General features: G+C 41.8%; 1 protein-coding gene across 3 annotated transcripts in view; it reads right to left on the bottom strand.

The window, feature by feature from the left end:
* daam2 (dishevelled associated activator of morphogenesis 2) overlaps window positions 1–19130 on the bottom strand; it is a 98099-nt gene that overhangs the window by 27486 nt on the left and 51483 nt on the right. For all 3 annotated transcript variants that reach the window (XM_008302241.1, XM_008302225.1, XM_008302233.1), the window contains exons 4-8: window positions 14751–14825; window positions 10463–10557; window positions 1577–1910; window positions 840–950; window positions 491–594 (exon numbers count right to left, since the gene is read on the bottom strand). In XM_008302241.1, coding sequence (XP_008300463.1) covers window positions 491–594; window positions 840–950; window positions 1577–1910; window positions 10463–10557; window positions 14751–14825 — 719 coding nt within the window. The remainder of the gene's footprint in view (window positions 1–490; window positions 595–839; window positions 951–1576; window positions 1911–10462; window positions 10558–14750; window positions 14826–19130) is intronic.

Below are 19130 nucleotides of genomic sequence, written 5' to 3' on the forward strand. Positions count from 1 at the left end.
AACTGTGATTGGTATAAACAAAACTCCATAGCTGTCGAACATGGAGTTTGACCTCTCTGTGCTTAAACTCTGATCCAAACACAAGCAATACAAAGGTGCTGTATGGATGTTTTTTCTATTTGTGAATGACTTTTTAGCATTTAAATGCATATATGTAATATTAGATCAGTAAACTTGTTACAATATTTTTGCTTTGTTCCTACAAACCTGGTCTGAGTAAAGGCAAGAGTTACTGCTTCAGCACTTTTGTAGTCTTGTATAGCCAGACCATTCTACACTACGGGACGGTCTGGCTGCACTTCATTACTATTCTGTTATAGAGGGAGATAAAATGTGATGACTTAAGTCTATTTCTTTAAACTAATCACAGTCGTCTTTGGCAGAGCTAAACAAAGGATGCAGCAGCGCTTCTGCAAAGTAGTGATGTGGGAACTGTTTTTGTGGAACATTTGCACGCATTGTAATTAAAATGACTGATCTGATTGCTCACCTATCCAGAGTGGCGTTTTCATGCTCTCGGAGCTTGTCGATGACCGGCTGGATGCCCAACATCAAGAACTCGAACCTTAGGTGGAGGCGGAACTCAAGGTTGTCCTGGAAATAAAATAGCAACTCTCACCTGCAAGCTACAGTAACAGAAGCTTTTGAAATGGAGTCTAACAACAGATTTAAAGGGAGTATTTTGCTTAAACTTAATTGGTAAAACATGCAGTAAAAAGATTGCACATTTCCCCTCTATAAACATCGGAAAAAAAATATTTCTATTACTGCCAAACAGTGGGAAGCTGTTCTAATGTTGATGCTTGAGAGTGAGTTCAAAAAGGCATATGCATGCAGACCTCTCCAGCTCCAGCGTTGAGCACAGCGTTTATGAAGGACATGATGGCTGTCTTTAAGTTGACCTCATCTCTGTAGCGTCCCGTACTTCTGTCCAGCTCATTCAGCAGCGTCTGGATGGTTTAACCAGATGGGAGAGTTAGTCAGTAAGTATATTTGATCTAAAAAACACTTCAGCGCTGAAATATCAGCCCTGGGTCAATGTTCTCAGCTCTCACACCCTTTGTTGCCTCTTACACTGACCCTTGACATACTTTAGCAGCTTAATCATAACTCAAACCAACACTGAAAGGCCTCATAAGTTCTGAATCACTCAGCTCCCGTGGTGTTAGCTTTGCCTGAGGTGGCATGATTTACCACATACCCCGGGGGACGTGTGAGATGTGGCTTGTTGACTCAGTCCTGCTAGTCACAAAGCACTATACACACTGTGACCTCCATAACTCTCAATGTCCTCACCTGCCTTTAATACGGTCAGCGTGTTGACTTAACCTGAGGCCAAACGTCTGAAGCGCTGCAGCACAAGTCTACAACTTATCAAAATGACCACAGCTTGATTTATTTGAGTATTACCCTGAACTATTTTGTCTGCCCTAGCCCATAATCTCTGTCTGCCCCATGTCTCCAGCAAAGGCTCTTTAAATATGTATGCACCACGAGACATGACCCACAATTCAAGGAATGCGACAACTGCTTTAACCTCTAATACGTTTACAAAGATCGCCTCGGCTTTCTGTACCTGGAAGCGAGTCCTCTCAGCAGCGTATTTCTGGTAGTGCACCATGGCCTGCAGCACCTTCTTATGTCCGTCAGGCACCAGGCAAACGGCCCCAAGAATCTCCAGCACCGCCACTTTGGTTTTGATGTTCTCCGTCCGCAGGCTCTGTGAGATGGTGTTGATGCTCTGTGGGTGAGCCAGGACGTGTGCGCGGCCCTGCGAGTTGTTCATCAGGGCCTTGATGCAGCCGATGACGGAGGTGTGGACACGGCTCTCTGACGTCTCGTAGTCCATGCTGCGCAGGAAGTTGAGGAGGCAGGTGAGGCCATCCAGCTCGATGAAGCGTGTAACGAACCTGATGGAGGACAGGATGGGAAAAAAAGGTACAGAGTCAGGATAAACAGAAGGAGGGTAAAGTGACACATTGTACAGTTTGAAGCATCAAAACATAAGCGAAAAATGTATCATGAAGCTTCGTTCTTTGACGACCACGACTGTCTGTTAAATCGATCCTGTAGTTGTTATTCGAGATGTTTCAGTCTGGACCGACTTACAGACTGACTGACATCCACAGACCCACAGAGCAAGTGTAGCTGAAACAAAAAGCTCATCACGATATCCAGCAGCTCTGCCACCATTCGTGTATTAGTGTATGTGTGTATGTGAATGGTGAATGAGAAACACATTGTGAAGCGCTTCATACACCTAGTTATTCCTAGAGTTCAAGGGGACATCTCCTGTTCACTTCTGTCCAACCAATAATCCATATCCAGAAGTACTAAATTTACAAATACAACAGCAATAAGAGTTCATTAATTCCATGAGTTCTGCAATTCCACTCCAGTGATTTAGTATTTTGTATCCACAAAGTTGTGGATTCACAATGGATGGATTTGAACAAGTTTGCTGAAAAAGAAGCTGTAGAGGATGGATTTCTCCTGATGCTGCTTGTATCTTATTCCACCCTCTCAGCCTGGGCACGCCAACACGTCATTTATTCATTCACTTCATTTGAATTTTAAAAAATCATCAACATGGACTAAACAACAATCGCTTCTTTATGCAGCAACTTCAACATTTCACACTCCGAGTCCACCCGGACTCCTGCTGCCAGCCCTCATTAGCTGAACTAATTACAGAGCAGTGAGTCACTAACGTCTCCGGGAGAGAAGCAGAGCGCTTGAGTGGCAGACTGGACGTGTACGCATTGAAGGATGTCACATCCAGTGAGCACAGTGTGGGCTGTGTTGTAAATGACCTTCCCACTCGCTAAGATTCCTGATAGGCCTCATAAATGATCTCAAACAAATGAGGACTTGTAAGGAGAGGACGAGGCAGGACACAAGGACACGCAGATGATGAGAAAAGAAGGATGGAGTGGGAAAGTGAAAGGGACAGAGAGGAAAAAGGGAGAGGGAGGCTGCCAAAAGGGGCTGAGATTTATTGCCAGTCATTGTAACAGATACATTGTTTTGACACTGTTAGAAGTATGCGCTCCAAGTTCCATCCCCCTCCTACTGCTGTCTTGGCTCGAGGAAACGTGGAAAAAAACACAATGCAAAGAAATGTAAATCATCTAATTATTATCCTGTACACTGAGGCCACGGCTCTTCTGCTGCTCACACACAATCAGTCCCAGACTTCAAGCAGATGCCTCCTTAAGCACTGACATACTTGCACACATAAACTTTACCTGGCACAACCACTAAATCTCTTAAAGACATATAATCCTCTGATCTCCAGCAGCGCCTGAATGAGCTCAAGAACATCATCCTACATGCAAGCATGCAAACAGTCAACCTTTCTTGACAATGCATAGAAATCACAAAGATTACACACACACGACCTTTCAGCAGACAATGTGCTTCTTGTTTGAGCACAGACGCTGCAGTCTCGGTCTCCACTCAGCACCAAGGTGGCGAAGAATAAATCCAATATATTAGATATGACTTGATTCAGATGTAAAGCAGACACTGGAACTAGAGCAAGGCAGAACTGATCCAACTATTAAAGTTACACATTTTATATCAGTGACAAGTCATTGGCCGGCAGAGCAGGCAAGCTAAAGCGATATGCCTGTCCATGAATTGAGGGGCCACCTCAGAGAAAGAGGTTTCATACTGGAAGAGAAATTACGCTGAACATCCTTGTGATTAATGTATGGAAAGCAGCGGGTGACAGATGTTGTTCTTGGAGTTTGGTTTTAAAAGGGTGGCTGGGATTCAAGGCTTCGCTCACTGCCTTCTTCACTTCACACTGCTGATTTGTCGACAGCATGCCAGAAACATGCACAACGTACCCAACACTTAGGCGCATGCATGTGCTTTTACAGGGGAAGTGGATGGACAGATGCACGTGAAAAATCCCCACAAACATATATGCATGGCTCCCCAAAGGGCATTGAACAGGGACTAATCTTCTGTTCTGTTAACACAACCTAGTAAGCCGACATCCACCAACTCTCTCCTCCTTCTCCATACTTCATTTTCTCTCCAGCGAGCACTTGAATGAATCGATCCCATCTCCTCTGACTCTGTAGTCCCCTCTTGTCTTCTCCTACCCACTGACATTCACGCTCAGCCGACTAGTGTGCAGGTCTTTTTCTTTTTTCTTTTTTGGAACAAGCGTTGAATACTTTAAAACCCGCTGGGGTTCAAGACAGCGAGAGCTCAACAACTGCTGCATACGATATGAGCACAGACAGAGCTGCTGCCGAACAATACTGAGGCTCAGCCAACCACACACACACACACACACACACATAAAGATCCTCAGACAGAAAAAAGAAAGAAGCGAGGAATAGAACTCAGAGTGGTATGAGACTAAACAAAAGTGACAGTAGAGCAAAAAAAAAAAAAAAAAGACTTCAGCGTATGTTAAGTCGGAGCCAAGGCTGGTGAAAGCTGATGTTAGTTTAACCGCAGATTAAAATTTGAATAAAGCCTTAAGATATTTACTTTGTTTGAAATTATTAAATGAATGTCAGCATTGCAAGTTAGCCATCTTTAAATAAAAAGCACTGAGGGTCATGTAAATTCCATTGATCTAAAAAGCGTAAAACCCCACAACCAGAGGCAGGCGATATTCTTAATGAGCAGGACGGTGTGGAAAACTAATCCAGATGCCCAAATTGAAATTCAGAACTTCAGTCCAACCAAATGTATTTTTTGAGGTTTTAGCTGCAAAGGCAAAACATTCTGCCTTTGTGAACTGGGGGTGACCCCTGTGTGGCAGACAGTCGGCCCAGAGTTCAGTCTTGCCTCAAAGCCAAACCACACAAACTTATCAAAGGCCAGCACTTCCATACACACAAACACAAGCCATCATGTGCTCTCTGCCTCTCCTCTGCCCTTCATCCAATCACCACGTTCGCACACACTTAGCATCACTTTCAGACACCTACATCCAGGCACAGGGACACGCAAATGCAATCACACGCGTTTTGTTTTGCTATAAAAGGGCCAGAATGTGAATGAGAGCTCAGGAGGTGCTGAATAAAGCCGCCGACCGAGGTGTCTGCAGGGCATGGAGGAAAAGTCACTGGATATCAACATGGCACTCACTCAAATACATTTTCCTTGATGTGAGGCCCCGCGTATATCTGTGCTAAAGTAGGGTTGAACAAAGGACAACGTACATAAAACTGACACACACACATATGCATATACACATACATATATACACAGATTACAATAAAATTCTTGGCCAAGGTGTACATCTGTGATATGCATATGTATAGCATATCATGGAATGGAAGAAACAGCTCTTATGGACTATGTTTATGGCAAATCCACAGGAACAAGCCAGTATGTGTATGTGTGTGTCACTAGGGTACTTCTAGTTTAGTAATGCTTAGCATCTCAAATGTAATTGGCAAAAATACCAGGATGTCTCACTATATATATGGATGCACTTTACAGCATTTTTGCAATGTGCAAGCTTTTCTGGCCATTCTAACCCACAATCCTCTGCAGCCGAGGATACGTAATATACATCAGTGTGTCTTAGTAGAAAGAAGCTTGAGCTGCTGAAAGCACACAGACAGATAACAGCTGATTCAAGTGGCACCCTGGATTCCAAATTGAATATATTTTTTTGTATTTGAGGTGCAGTGCAAAGCAAAGCAGTAGTGCAAAGTAGTATGTCCCAACTGTGTGCGTACTGCATGCAACCCGAAGTACTTTATAAGAGCAGCTGCATTACGTACTGACAGGAAACAGAAAAAGCACACCATTTGGAATGCAGGATTAGTCTCAAGTGGGTTACGTGTCCAGAAAGACTCCTGTGATTTGTTGATGATGCCAGAAACAAACACATTGCAGTGCACTACCGCGACATTGCCAGAATCAGTTAAATACAAAGGTGATCTTAACTAATGCAGCAGATCAAGAAATATGTTCAAAACCTGGCACTGACGTTACCCACAATGCAACTGTTTTGTCTCTTTAAGCAAGACCAAAGAGGATATGTGTAATTACATGAAAGCCAGACCTAATGGGGATTAAAGTAAGTTTGACCCTTGTGCTTAACTCCACCATTTTCTAGTCTCCATCTGTTTATTGCCACTACAACACAAACGTCCTCTTTAAATCTGCCTGTATCACTTACCTGGCCAATATTTCTTTCCATTTCCCCCTGAACTGCTAAATACCAAGAGGGAGAAATCTGCACTCTGAGAGAAGCAAACACATCGCTCAATCCAAGACTTTTTAAAGGTATGATACTCTGCTCCCCCACTAATGCGTTTGGTAATGTGAAAACAGATATAAAATTCTCTCTGTGTTACGCGGAACCTTTGATAGATCTGCCGGAAAAATGTTTTGAAGGATAATATTTGCATGTGTTGGTAGCGAATCATCCAAGGAACTATTGACATAGGATCAGGGCGAACGGCTGCAGTCGACTCAAGTAAATATTCTTGCTGGAAGAGATTTGCAGAAACAATGTCCAGAGAGCCGTCTTGGGAAGCGTTGTGATGCTCTACTGACATGAGCCTGGGACTGCAGTGCATTCTGGGCCAGGACGGCCTCGGTGACCTCCCGGAGGGCTCCGTTTCCTGTCCTCCTGCAGTTATTTCGCAACAGAGATGACAGTGATTGAGGGGTGTCACGTCTTAGATGCAAGAATGCAAACACAGCACGCTCACCAACACCAATATAAACATCAGTGCAGATGTGCGGATGACTCAATAGGTCAACGGTTTTTATGTAAGCACACTTAACTACATAGTTAAAATACCGCAAGTGAGTGTTGGTATTTAAATATTTGGAAGCTAAATTGAAAAGTACACCAGACTACATGGCTGTAGCAGTTTGTGTTTGCCTATCAGCCCTCACACGCCCACTTGAGTTGAGATTCGGCTTTACGTGAGTAAATACACAACCCCAGCATGATGCTTCAAGGCCCATTTGACAGCTGGTAAACAACGCAATAACTGCTGGCAAAGAAAATGAGATAAGATGCAAATTAAAGTGAAAGAAAACTTCTGCCAATTTTCCAAGTGCTCTCTTTTTATGGCTGTTCAGAATTATTCACATTTATATTTGAAAACGGACGTCTGGGACATTAAATTAGTTGAATGATTAGAACTATTGAAACAATTTCCGGTGAACAGCAAATTAAGTGCAGAATCACTCACAGCAAGGGTTTGGCTGCCTGCTGCCTCCTCTCACTGGGAGGCACTGTGTGATACCCTGTGGTTAGTCTGTAGAAGGGTGCTGTGACTTCATTTTTGTTGTACCAGCTTTGACATCAACCTGCCTACAATGCATTTGACATTTATTTATAGAAGTGAATTCTTGTACAAACAACCCTATGACTCTTTTTGTATTTGTTCCATCATAGCTGTACTGGAAATGTGATAATACATCAATTTATAGGATCAATCATTTACAGGTTTAACAAAAAGTGGTAACTTGATGTTGTTTTGTGCATCTTATAGGTCCGAAGATGATTCATGATTCTAAAAACTTTCAAAATGCAACAATGTGAGAACAACAAATTGCTAACAACTCAGATCCATAATGTAATCGTACATGGAATGAGGATCATTAAACTTTAGACTTTACAAACCAAAAGAAGCGCTACAGTTTCACACAATGGACAGAATGTGTGGGGATGGAGTGATGGAGGTCATGCACGCCTTTAAATAACTTTGCAGTCCATGTCCACATCACCTTCTATATACAGTAACATGTCAAACATGGCACCTTGTCGTTTCAATAACACATAATCAGCCTCTGAGTGAAAGTGACAACAGCATTAGCCTTGCTGACAATGTGCTGCTTTTGTGCGCTCTGCCTGGCACCCTGCATGCACACCATGTGTTTGGGTGCTGTGGCCCTGCAGAGCGGGCTGAGGGCAACAAGGACACCTCTTCACAAGCAGGCCCAGCTGCCTCTCTAAAATGCCAGAGGGAGTGAGGGCGGGAGGCCGTTTCAGGCAGTTATCCAAAGGCAGCCATGAATCAAAGCTGAATACAGACAGAGACCACCATGTCCCACAAGATGTGGTCGTAAACAGTATACAAACGCACAAAGGGACACAGAAATGATACATTAAGCAGGCGAGTTGCTTAGATTTCGCCCAGACATCGAAGCACAATGCCATCTTTTTGCCTTAGCCGCCCATTTGTCACAGAGGCGGGATATTAACACACTGCCCTGGCTCTCCCTGAACACCCGTATACTGTGGGACACACCTGCTACCCACATCACTGTTAAAGTGCCTGAAAACATCTGTGTGCTAATGAGCAATAACTCACTCTGTGAACAGCATGGATGCAGATGCATCACTGAGCAGTGGTCACTAAGTGATTTTTATAAAATAAGTCCAGACAGAGAGAAAGACAGAGTAAAAAAAGAGCATCAAACTATCAAAAACAGTGCAACTCAATAATTACCACTTTCCTAGAGAATCTGAAACTGTACAGGAGTTATTCCACCTTTCTACATGCTGTCAAAAACTAGCAAAAAAAATATTCCATCATGCATTGTATTAACAGTTTTAACCGCTCAAACTGTGCAGTGCAACAAGTCGCTGCTGACTTAAAAAAGCACTTATAACTCTGTTCATTATTTTAAAAATCCAGAGAAAGATTGCCTCCTTTAACACTTTAGAATTCTTGCAAAATTACCCAGAGGTACTAAAATTACAGATTCACAAATGAGCAATGTTCAGAAAACGGTCACCTCAAATCAACTAAAATAGTCCCACACTCAAAGAGTTCTTGTATTATGTAATTAAATACAGATGATTTCCTACCTGTTGCAGCACTCTATGCCTTCCCTGACGTTTCTAACAAAGGAAAATTGTGACATCGCTTTGCAATAAATATTTCAGTTGTCTTAGGGTTGTATCTACATGTATGTATTGCAACAGAAGGTAAAGACATAAAGTACATGTAGTTCTACTTATAATTATTCCACTAATTAGAATGTCTTTCCTGTACAGAATGGTCCTGCTGCACCTCACTATCAGTCTGCAATAGAGGAAAAAAATGGTCTGGCTTGTTTGTATTTCCTTAAAGCAATCACAGTCGTCTTGGGCAAGACTAAGCAAGGAACACAGCTTCGGTGTTCCCTCACAATACTGACGAGTGGAATAATTTGCATGCAGGGAGACAAGCACTCTCGTTAAAATGAATAATCCGCCGAAAAAATAACCATCAGCTCTGTCTTACTGCACAACTACATGTAGATGGCAGAAGGAGTGAAGAAAGCCATCTGCCAGAAGCAGCCAATGGCATCCCGCGTCCTCCATCAGCTGAGTCAGTCGTCTGACTAATCGTAGTGGAGCCAACTGCCTAATATCTAGTAACATGACATCTGTAATTAAAAGGTATGTTTTAGGGTAGAGTCAGCAATTCCAATTCAGTACACTTTCTGACTAATTCAATGAATATGAACGGCACGCTAGCTTTCCATTCTAATATCCAGTGTTCCTTAAAAGCTCTACCTCTGTCAATAGGAACAAAGTGGCTCAAACCAATCCACACAGCGCCACTCGAGTATGTCCGGTGCACATTCATCACATTCATGCTCATGTACAGTGCAGGGGGAAAGGGAGGGGGATGGAAGGTGGGTGGAGTGGGGGCAGTTGGAGCAAGAAGGACGATAAATCTGGTCCATGCTAACAATATAAATATGGCAGCTCACTAAATATCAACAATCTTTCTCCAGAATCACAAACTCCACCTCTAAGGCCAGAAACAGCACCCTTTCAATCGATGCCCTGTTATTCGTCTCGACCCTAAAGGCTGCTTACTACCAGCCTTGATCTTTGTTTTCTGGTTAAGACCCACACATGTGCACATGGTACAAATACACAAACACAAAAAACACAACCATACAAACACACACTTGGCCTACAAACACACCCTCACAACCCAGACGTGACCCAGACATCGAAGCTGCCCTGAGTTTTCGTCACTCTGCACATTAAGTCTGTCACTTCATAGCTCCCCTTGAGAAAACTCAACACTCCCTCTTTGGTCCAGACCAGTGCATCATGCCACTGGCATGGGCTGATGGACAGCTCCAAAGGAGCTGCTGACGGGGAGAGGGAGGCGGTTTGTATTAGCGGGCTGTGCAATGTCCTTGAATGTTTCTTTGTGGTGATGAGTGAGGCCTAACAGCTGCTGATGAACATATCAGGGGAAGAGAAAGGAAAAGTGGGGGTCTAAAAATATCCTAAATTGGTTGTGTTTCAGTTGCAAGTAATAAGCAGGAGCTTTTTGAAAAGTAAATCCATACTATGGCATGTTACATTATGAATTGTAATTAGCGTAGTGTGATGCTGCCTCAAAACGTCACAGTGTGGGAATGCATGATTAAAAGAGAGTCATACAGTGACGGGCTCAGAGCTGAGGAGAAGGTCAGAGATAGTTAGACAGCGAGATTCTCCCACCTCATTGGCTGAGTCCGAAGTGCTGTCTTCAGATCCTCCACCACCTTGTTCCTCATTTCCATTTCCTCCTCATCAAAGGCAAACAGGGTCTGCATCTGTAGATGTGGTGAGAAAAGCAGATGCAGTTTAGCGGAGAAATGACTGATTCATATTGCTGGATTATGATGTTACAGTCGAGGCCACTGGACATGCTGCCTGCTGGCATTTATTCTGTATTTTTCATTTTTAATTAGGAGCTTTTCATTGTTTCTACTGGTTCAGCACAAGAATGTTAATCTTTATTTGGCAGCATTAAGACAGCAGCAGCACATGTTTTCCTTTTTTACACGTGAGTCGGTTGCTTCAGGTAGTTCTAGCAGCACTGTACATGTAATCAGAGCGTCATTAGTAGGCTAGTGTTCCAGGCACCACAAATCAAACAGATTGTGTATTTTCCCTTCTTTGAAGCTACACAACATGCCAAAATAAAGCATGCAGACAATTAGCTCTAATCAAGCTCACAACAAATAGTGCAAATTATAAAAAAACATTTTAAACCGTGGCGGTGTTAATGCATTTCTGCATCACTTAAAGAGTTTCGTCAGCAGCATAGAAGAGCTGCTGTGCTCCCATTACTCAGGCCCACAGGGCTTCTATTTAGGCTTTTTCCATGCATGGCACCTCTCTGCCAAGTGCTAAGGTTCAAACAATGTATGTTTCAGTAAGCTAGTCATAGTGCGGCCCATTAATTTGTCTGAAACCGATATATGTTTAAATGTGATCCTGTATTCCAATCCTTAAAATGGACATCCAAGTGCAAATATTCCATAACAAGAAAGAACTTTGTGGACCAATAGCTCATAGCTCCTGCCACACAGCTAACTGAAGCCTGACCCCATGTTTGACTACCCAACAACAGCTCTGGTCTGTCCAGTGTGTGAGAGTGTTTAATCTAGAAACAGTGCAGTCAAAACATCCATCATGTCAACTTAGCCTCAAGTCCAGATGGTTCAGGAACCCAGTGCCAAGAAGAAAAGGCTCTGGCTCCTGTTGCTCTAAATGAATATGTTCATAGTCAATGGGAAGTTGGACACAACGAGTGTTGGGGAGAGTGAATGATTCGTTCGTGCTGCGAGCCAGTTCACTGTGTCAATGAGTCTAGCCAAATGACTCCTTCCTACATCTGCTATTTGTAAGCTCATTCGTACCTGTGGCCAACACGCACATAAGGATACCATTACAGCCGGTTGGTAAACCAGCAGACGGTCCTACCCTAAATCTTTATTATGGGAAATGCCCCCCTGAGCCAGAAATATGCCTTCGAGCTAGTCATCAGTGCATTGTTAACTGAGCGATGAGTGCTGCTCATCAAAATCTTAATTTGGACCATGTGGATCACTGATGCACCCAGTAAAAAGGAATTAGTTGAATACAAATGAAGACAAACAACATTATTTTTTACTTAAAGAGCAGAGCAAAGTCAGAAATGGCCACTAAACCAAAGGTCAGGTAAACTGACAAAGAACTACCTGAAAAGTAGCTTGTATCTTATTGCTAATATGAAACTAGGGAATAAAGACTAAAACTGGTCCTATACTTCATTATTTTTATTTATTTATTTTTTAACAACATTTTCTTTTTACAGCTTTGCCATGCAGCTCGTAAGTAGGATTGGAAATAACTGCAAATAACAAAAGCATTGCTCCTTTTCTGTCATGTTACCTCAGTATTAATAAAGGCCAGAGTGTTTATTCTTAAATGTAATGTTTCACATTTAGATAAAATGCAAATAAAACACTGTTCACTCATCCCAGGTAATCAAATAGTCTAAAAAACTTGAAAACTGAACAAAGAATCCAAGGATTCCAAAGATTAAAAATCCTTAGATTTGTTGGATTTCCCACGTATTCTTTTGTAGAGTCTGAACTTTAGTTTATGATTTCAGACAAATTCACCTCATAAATAACACTGTGGGGTCTTAACCTCTATGTGTAAACATGTGAGGTTAATATAATGCCAATCTTATGTCTCTATAAGAAACCACTTTGGCTCCACGGCTGTTATTTTAAATGTGCTATATAAATAATGGTGACTTGCTTTGACTGGTAAAACTGATTATGCTTCTATGCTGTGATAAATTTACTTGGAAATATCATAAATCATCAAACCAGTCTTCACTAAACAAGCATCTAAACAAAATAAATTGCCAATTGCTATTGTTTGAAAACACTTTTAACATTTTGAGAGACAGATTTGAGTCCCTGTTTTGTCATTATAAAACTGCAAATTTGCTCACTTCTGGGAGATTCTTCTCATCACTGGCGACACTGAGAAGTGTTTCTCATCACCTCTGAAGCTCTGAAGCGCCACACACTAGCTTGGACACAGCAGGACTACAGAAACTCTTGTCAGAGTCACGAGGGTGTTTGACTTATCACTCCGTGGCCAACGAACAACCTCAGGGCTCTGACATGATTTTATGAATGAACATCAAGATGCTGGTTGTACAGTAATCTCTCCGGGCGGCAAAGCGAAAATGAGATCATCCAATAACTCAGCTACTGTGGAGGGGCTGTCCCTCGTGAGCTCGCCTGGGAGCCAAGACATGAAGTCATGGACAGAGCAGAGCTCCTCCAAATGTTAAAATGCTCTCATGTGAAGATGCTGTCTGGAGCACTGTGGTGGAGCAAATGGAAGACTGATAGTGCAGATGAAAAAACAGTTTGGGAAGGGGAGGAAATTGGCCTGAGTTATGGTGAATAATGGAGCCTGAAGTGGGGCTTGAACAAGAGACTACTTGTGCAAAACGAGGAATAGAGACTGCAAAAATAAATGTATTATAGACTCATAAAATCGTAATCTTTATGCAAGTAAAACCACCTCTGGCATAATATATAACATCATTTCAGTTGCTTCCAATGCGAATACATGCTAGAAACAAGTTTCCCCCTCAGATATTAGTGCAATTATTTATACTGACACTTTCTAGAACATGTCTGGAACAAGTGAAACCACAAGAAGAAAGTGGAAATACTGGTTTAAGCACATGTCAACATTTAAAAACTATATATATTATACGGCAGACTATGTAGGAATGATTTGCAAAGACTCAGTGTGTTTTGCAGGAGATAAAAACATAACTGTGGCAGCGTGTCTGACACCTAATAGCATAGAGGCTCCGCTGCAGCCCTGGTGGATTTCAAATTCTTGGCAACTCACAAATCAGCAATTTCTCCATGCTACACTTAAAACACTGTTTGTGCGAGAGCTGTCTGAGCCTTTAAGAGACTGACAGTAAAATCGTTTCTCCAGACTTGAACACTAAGCCCAGGTACCGATGTGCCGTAACAGAAGCAGCTCATTCTTGTCCCCTGAGTGGAGCCGGTAAACAAAAACAGCTGTAAAAATAGCAACCTTCAACATGGGTTGTTGCTACATGTGTATTTTCCAAAAAAACAAACAACATGGCAATAAACAGATATTAAATGCCATTAGATTTTGGCTCTATGTTTATGGTGGTCTGCGTAAGTTATGGTTGAATAGTGTATTTCATCCGTGGCCTGGAAGACTTGTAAATGTATTAAATGTTGGACTGTTTGGCCAAATGAAGGAAAAAACAACAACTCTAGTGGAACCCATGACTGTTGGAATTGCAAGACTGAAGCTTGCTAGTCTCTAAAAGTCGTGCTTACATGTCATCCTTTAAGGGTTCCTATTAAAACGTCATGTTTTATGATCTCTAAACATTCGGGAGCCGACTTGTCGTCCACATGAGGACTCGGGGTCAGAGGCCACTGACACTAACTGATCAGTGGCCAACTCTATCAAGTAATACAACATCGCATAACAGCACTCATGTCTAAAATGACACTGAAATCATAGTAGAAGAGAGATCTATGAAGGTACCGTGCTGTGTTATTGGCAGCCATACAAGCTAGAAATAATGAATATTGTCATTCTGGCTTTACTCCGTGTTTCTGACAGTCATTTTCACTGACTGAACTGGTGAGTGTCTAAATGGCCTGTTTGTCATCACAGTGTGTGTGTGAATACTGGGGTCACCGCGAAGGAATGTGGTCATGTGAATATAGCGAGGAGTCAGCAGGGAGACGATATAAAGCTTGCCAAGAAAGATGTTTGAGAAAGAATGACTGAGCGAGCAGTGACCTCTTGGGGTGCAGCACTCAGATTCTTGAATTAAGTGCAGTATACCGTTATAATGTTTAAAGTTGCTGAGGACAAAAATATTCCTTTAAACAGAAGGAGGGACACATTCAGACAGAAAGAGCAGAGAATGAGTTCGACTTACAGCCGCCATAGAGTTAATCCGGTCAATGTAGTAGTCGGGCCAGCTGGTGGCCAACTTGTTGGGGTCCTCTTGCTCCTGCACATAAACACAAAGAGAGTCAAACAAACACATAAAGTATCACTTTTTAAATCTTTAGTTACAGTTATGATGATGTGTCGGTAAATAAACAGTGCAGGTTGAAACACATTTAGCTTATTTGTTCAATTCTGTCCACAATCAGAAGTTTGCATTACATTCACCATGATGCAAACATTCAGCGTCTGTTTATTCTTGACTGAGGTTTTGGATGTCAGCCAGTTGGCATGACTGTCTAATCTAACATATTTTGACAGCTACTAGGGAGGTTCTCAAGAAGCTTGATATGGATACTCAGAGTCCAGAAGTGGACCTAATTAGAGTCAGTTGGTGTTTCTGTTTTGTTCATTTATTAAGCCTGACATTGTGTTCATGTTGGGTGTTTCATCATTTGGAATGGGGTTATGTCTGTATAGATGTGTTACAGAATCAGCACTTATTCTGCCAATGTCACTTTCAGCTGACACCAGAATTAGGAGTGACTGAAAACAGTTGATGTTTGACATATTGATCAAAGAAACATGTTGGTTTAAAAACTGATTTCAGAGATCTCTCCAGCAACATTTTTTAAATTCCTCCTGGGGGATCCTGAGACGTTCCCAGGCCACATGAGATATGTAATCCCTATACCACAGTGCACAGTGCAATGCCTGCATCACTGCTAATGGTGCACCAAACTGTCTGTCCATCTTACGCTCCTTTTTCCCATCATTCAAATTTCTGGACACATTTATTGTGGATGGCGATTCAGAGATCCAGAAGCCCATTAATACAAACCACCTCCCATCTAATGGTTATGCTGGTGCCCTGACCTTTTGTTTTCATAAATGCTCTCCTTCCTTTTTACCTTCCATTCTTACCTCAACATCCACTCAAAGATTAAATGGATCAGGCAGTTCAGTCCATAATAATTGGGTCAAAACATTTCAGACTATTCAGTTGTCTTAGCTTTTATTACACCGAGAAGGAGAAAGAGAGAGAGAAGAACTGCCTCGAGGAAGGAAGTGTGCTGCACAATAGTTTTCAAATCGCTCTGCCTGTGATCAATTTGTCCTGACCAATCCGGGGAAGCGTGATGCCACGAGCAACCAAGGCACGGGGGAATACAGAGACCATGTTCTTCACTCACATCTGGTCATGTTTAGCCCAGGCTTAGAGCACTGGTGGAGTGTTATTGTTTTTGCTACTCTGTGCATGCAAACGAGAGTTGGAAAGTTAGAGTATGCCACATTAATTCAAAATTGAATCGTTTTGTAGCATACAAGTTACAGGAACTCTTTGCCAACGCTTTAAGTGTACTTTAAATCGTTACATATGTCATAAATTAAACTTCTGCTACAAAAATTCAAGCTAAATAAAAAATAGAAAATAAAAATACTTGTTTTTTGGGGGTTTTTTTCCCCCAAAAAAGGCCGAGAAGGCAGGGCTATGAGTGACCTCAGGGTTCCAAAGTCTTAGTTTGTTTCTTCGTATGTCATTTATTGAGTGCTAATGCTATATTATAGACACTAGAGAGGTTCAGATTCCCTGCACATGGAGCTACTAAAACTTGCATAAAGCTGTAGGAACAGACAGCAAGAGTTAGTTGGATCCATCTGCTGAAATGGTTTTATGTGAGACTACAATGAAATAAAGAAAACACCGCATGACAGTACACCTGTTTAGAATAATAAGCAAAAAGTAAACACTTTGCAAGGAGATTACTTGTGAGATAGTCATGTCACTATTTCTACATTAAAAACCTAATTTTCTTCAAGGGCATTCGTGTCGCAGCAAGAGCTCATCAGTTCTCTTTGTGCTCCTTCTTGATATGGAAACTCAATATTTTATGCGACCCAATTCCTCCATATTTTAAAATGCTGCTTCCATATTTGCATGGTGGCATTATGCAAAAAGCAAATTACCTTTTCTGCTGATTAAGCCAAACAAACTCCATTCTTCGACCAGAAAATGCAGAGATGATTGTCCTCAGACATGCTATCCTCTCAGTGTCTGTACTAACCAAATGACCTTCAAACGGGGACATAAAAATGAGCTGCCAAATCAGCAACTCCTCTAATTGATGAATTATATGCACCCAAGCAGCAGCACTACAGCTTTGGGGGATTGAGTGTAAATTTGGTCAATGTGGATGTTAGTTCCTGTGATGCTCACTGGGTTTGATCTCCAGCACTCTGTGCCAACATGTGGGTTCAAGCTAAAGAGCTAAAGTGAAAACAATACAACTCACTATACTGCTCAACCTGTGCTTGCAAGCTGGCCAGCACTTCCACTATACTGCTCACATGCTCAGACTGTGATGCCAGACAGATCCTGACGCTGAGATTAACAACTTAACTGCCTCACTCTGACCCTTAAACTGAATTACAGTTGCCGACACGCCCTCAAAAACATGTTGAGTCCAATACAACATTTATTTTGGCAGTTTCACGAGCTGGAGTAAAGTACTGTAATTTTCTTCGTGTTTTGGTACAAATGAAAAACGGTGACTGCACAAGGTTTGTTTTGGGGGTCCAAGTCATATCAGTCCATACCCTTCCTGAATTTCTGCCCTTTTAATGGAAGCTCTCAGAGGTGAAGTGATGGTTAGTTGATTCTTGTGTGCTGTTTCCTTGATCAAGCCAGTTTGAGAGTTAATCACAGTTGATGACTGGTATTAAAGCGTGATATTGTGATAAGAACCCAGACTTCATGGAGTGGTGCTTGTTACAAATGGAAAGTGCAAACAGCAGGCTGTGGATATGAATAGAAAGACTGTGTTTGTCATTATATGTATACATTTGCATGTGCGTGTGATTATTCTATTACATATACGAGTGAACCTCTGCTTACGGTTCTCTTCTGGGTGAAAACATTCCAGTCGCGTGCTCACTTGCGGCAGTTTAAGGTCAACCCCATCATTCTGTTGTAACAATTACACACCTACACTACACATTCCTCATGTCTGGTGACATTAAATATGATTTACAATCCAGGTTGCACCAAAGGAGAACAGGAATCCCCAGCAGTGTATCAGGTATATGTCTGTAAGGTGCTCCTCTTGTTACAGCCATCTGTTGAGGAATATATTGTTTCTCCGAAGACCCAAATACCTGACTAAAGTCAGTATTGAAAAATATTTCCGTCTGTTTGGCAAGACAATGTGTTTGCAGAGGCACCTGTTGAAAGAGTAGATGAAATTTCATATTTCAGCTGCCCTGCTGACATTCAACAAGCATCCTTCAAGGTTTTTCTGACTAATAATTGATCTCATAGATTGCAAAAAAAAAATCCTACACACATATAAGATTCTTGCATACTCAACTGGCCACAGCTAAACCCAAAAGTTAAACCAAGAGCACTTTGAAGTGTCATAGGAGGTTTGCTTGACTCTAAAAAGTTCTCTCAATTGACAATGATTAGCCAAAGCATAGAAAGAGGGTACAAAGAGATGATACCATGCTACAAATTGCTCTCATGATTAAAGGTCCATTAAACCATCAAATGTGCCAGGACATGACCCTGCTGCACACATGCACTCCTATTAGCATGTTCTGCACAACAAAGATCTGACAACAGCACATTTTCACTTTCACGTTTTCCGACCGTTTTGTCTTAGCTTTGGCAGCCAACTTGGCACAGTCACTCACTGAAGTGTAGTCCAACTGTTTTGAGTCTCAGACAGTGCCTGAATCTATACATTGGCTCTGAGAGACATGCTAACATGTTTCCATGAAAGCTCCAGTTTCTAAGGCAATTGGACTGCTTGCCGGGCGCCTCCGCTCTGTTCCCATGTGCTCAGAGAGGCCCAGGGGGACCCTTGCCTTAATGTGGGGACTCTCATGAGCTGTCCAAAATCATGACAACAGCAGCAAGCAGCACTATACTGAATGAAATACTCTTCATTCAAAGGCTACTTCATAAACAAGAGTAGACTGCAAAAGACTGCATTTAAATAAAAGATTTTTTTTCTTTTGCAAGATAAAGTCTGCAAAAAAGAATTACATTAGTTGTAGTCAGTGTTGTTCTGTAAAGAGTTAAAACAACAACTATTATATAGTTTATAGTTACATAATAATTGAATAATCATTTCACAGGTTTATCAAGCCAATATAGTAAAAGAAAATGTGAAACCATCTTCTGGTTTCAGCTTCATGGGAGGAAACCTTCTTGCTATACATCATTTAAAATTAAATATATTTCTGTTTTGGACTGATGGTTAAACCAAACAAGATTAAGACTGACATTTTCAGATGCATTCATAATTAAAATTTCAGATGTAAACTCCTCTGTTAATCATAAATCACGACAGAGTAAGTCACATAC

This window comes from Stegastes partitus, unplaced genomic scaffold, assembly GCF_000690725.1.
Source record: "Stegastes partitus isolate 25-593 unplaced genomic scaffold, Stegastes_partitus-1.0.2 Scaffold36, whole genome shotgun sequence".
Taxonomy (NCBI): domain Eukaryota; kingdom Metazoa; phylum Chordata; class Actinopteri; family Pomacentridae; genus Stegastes; species Stegastes partitus.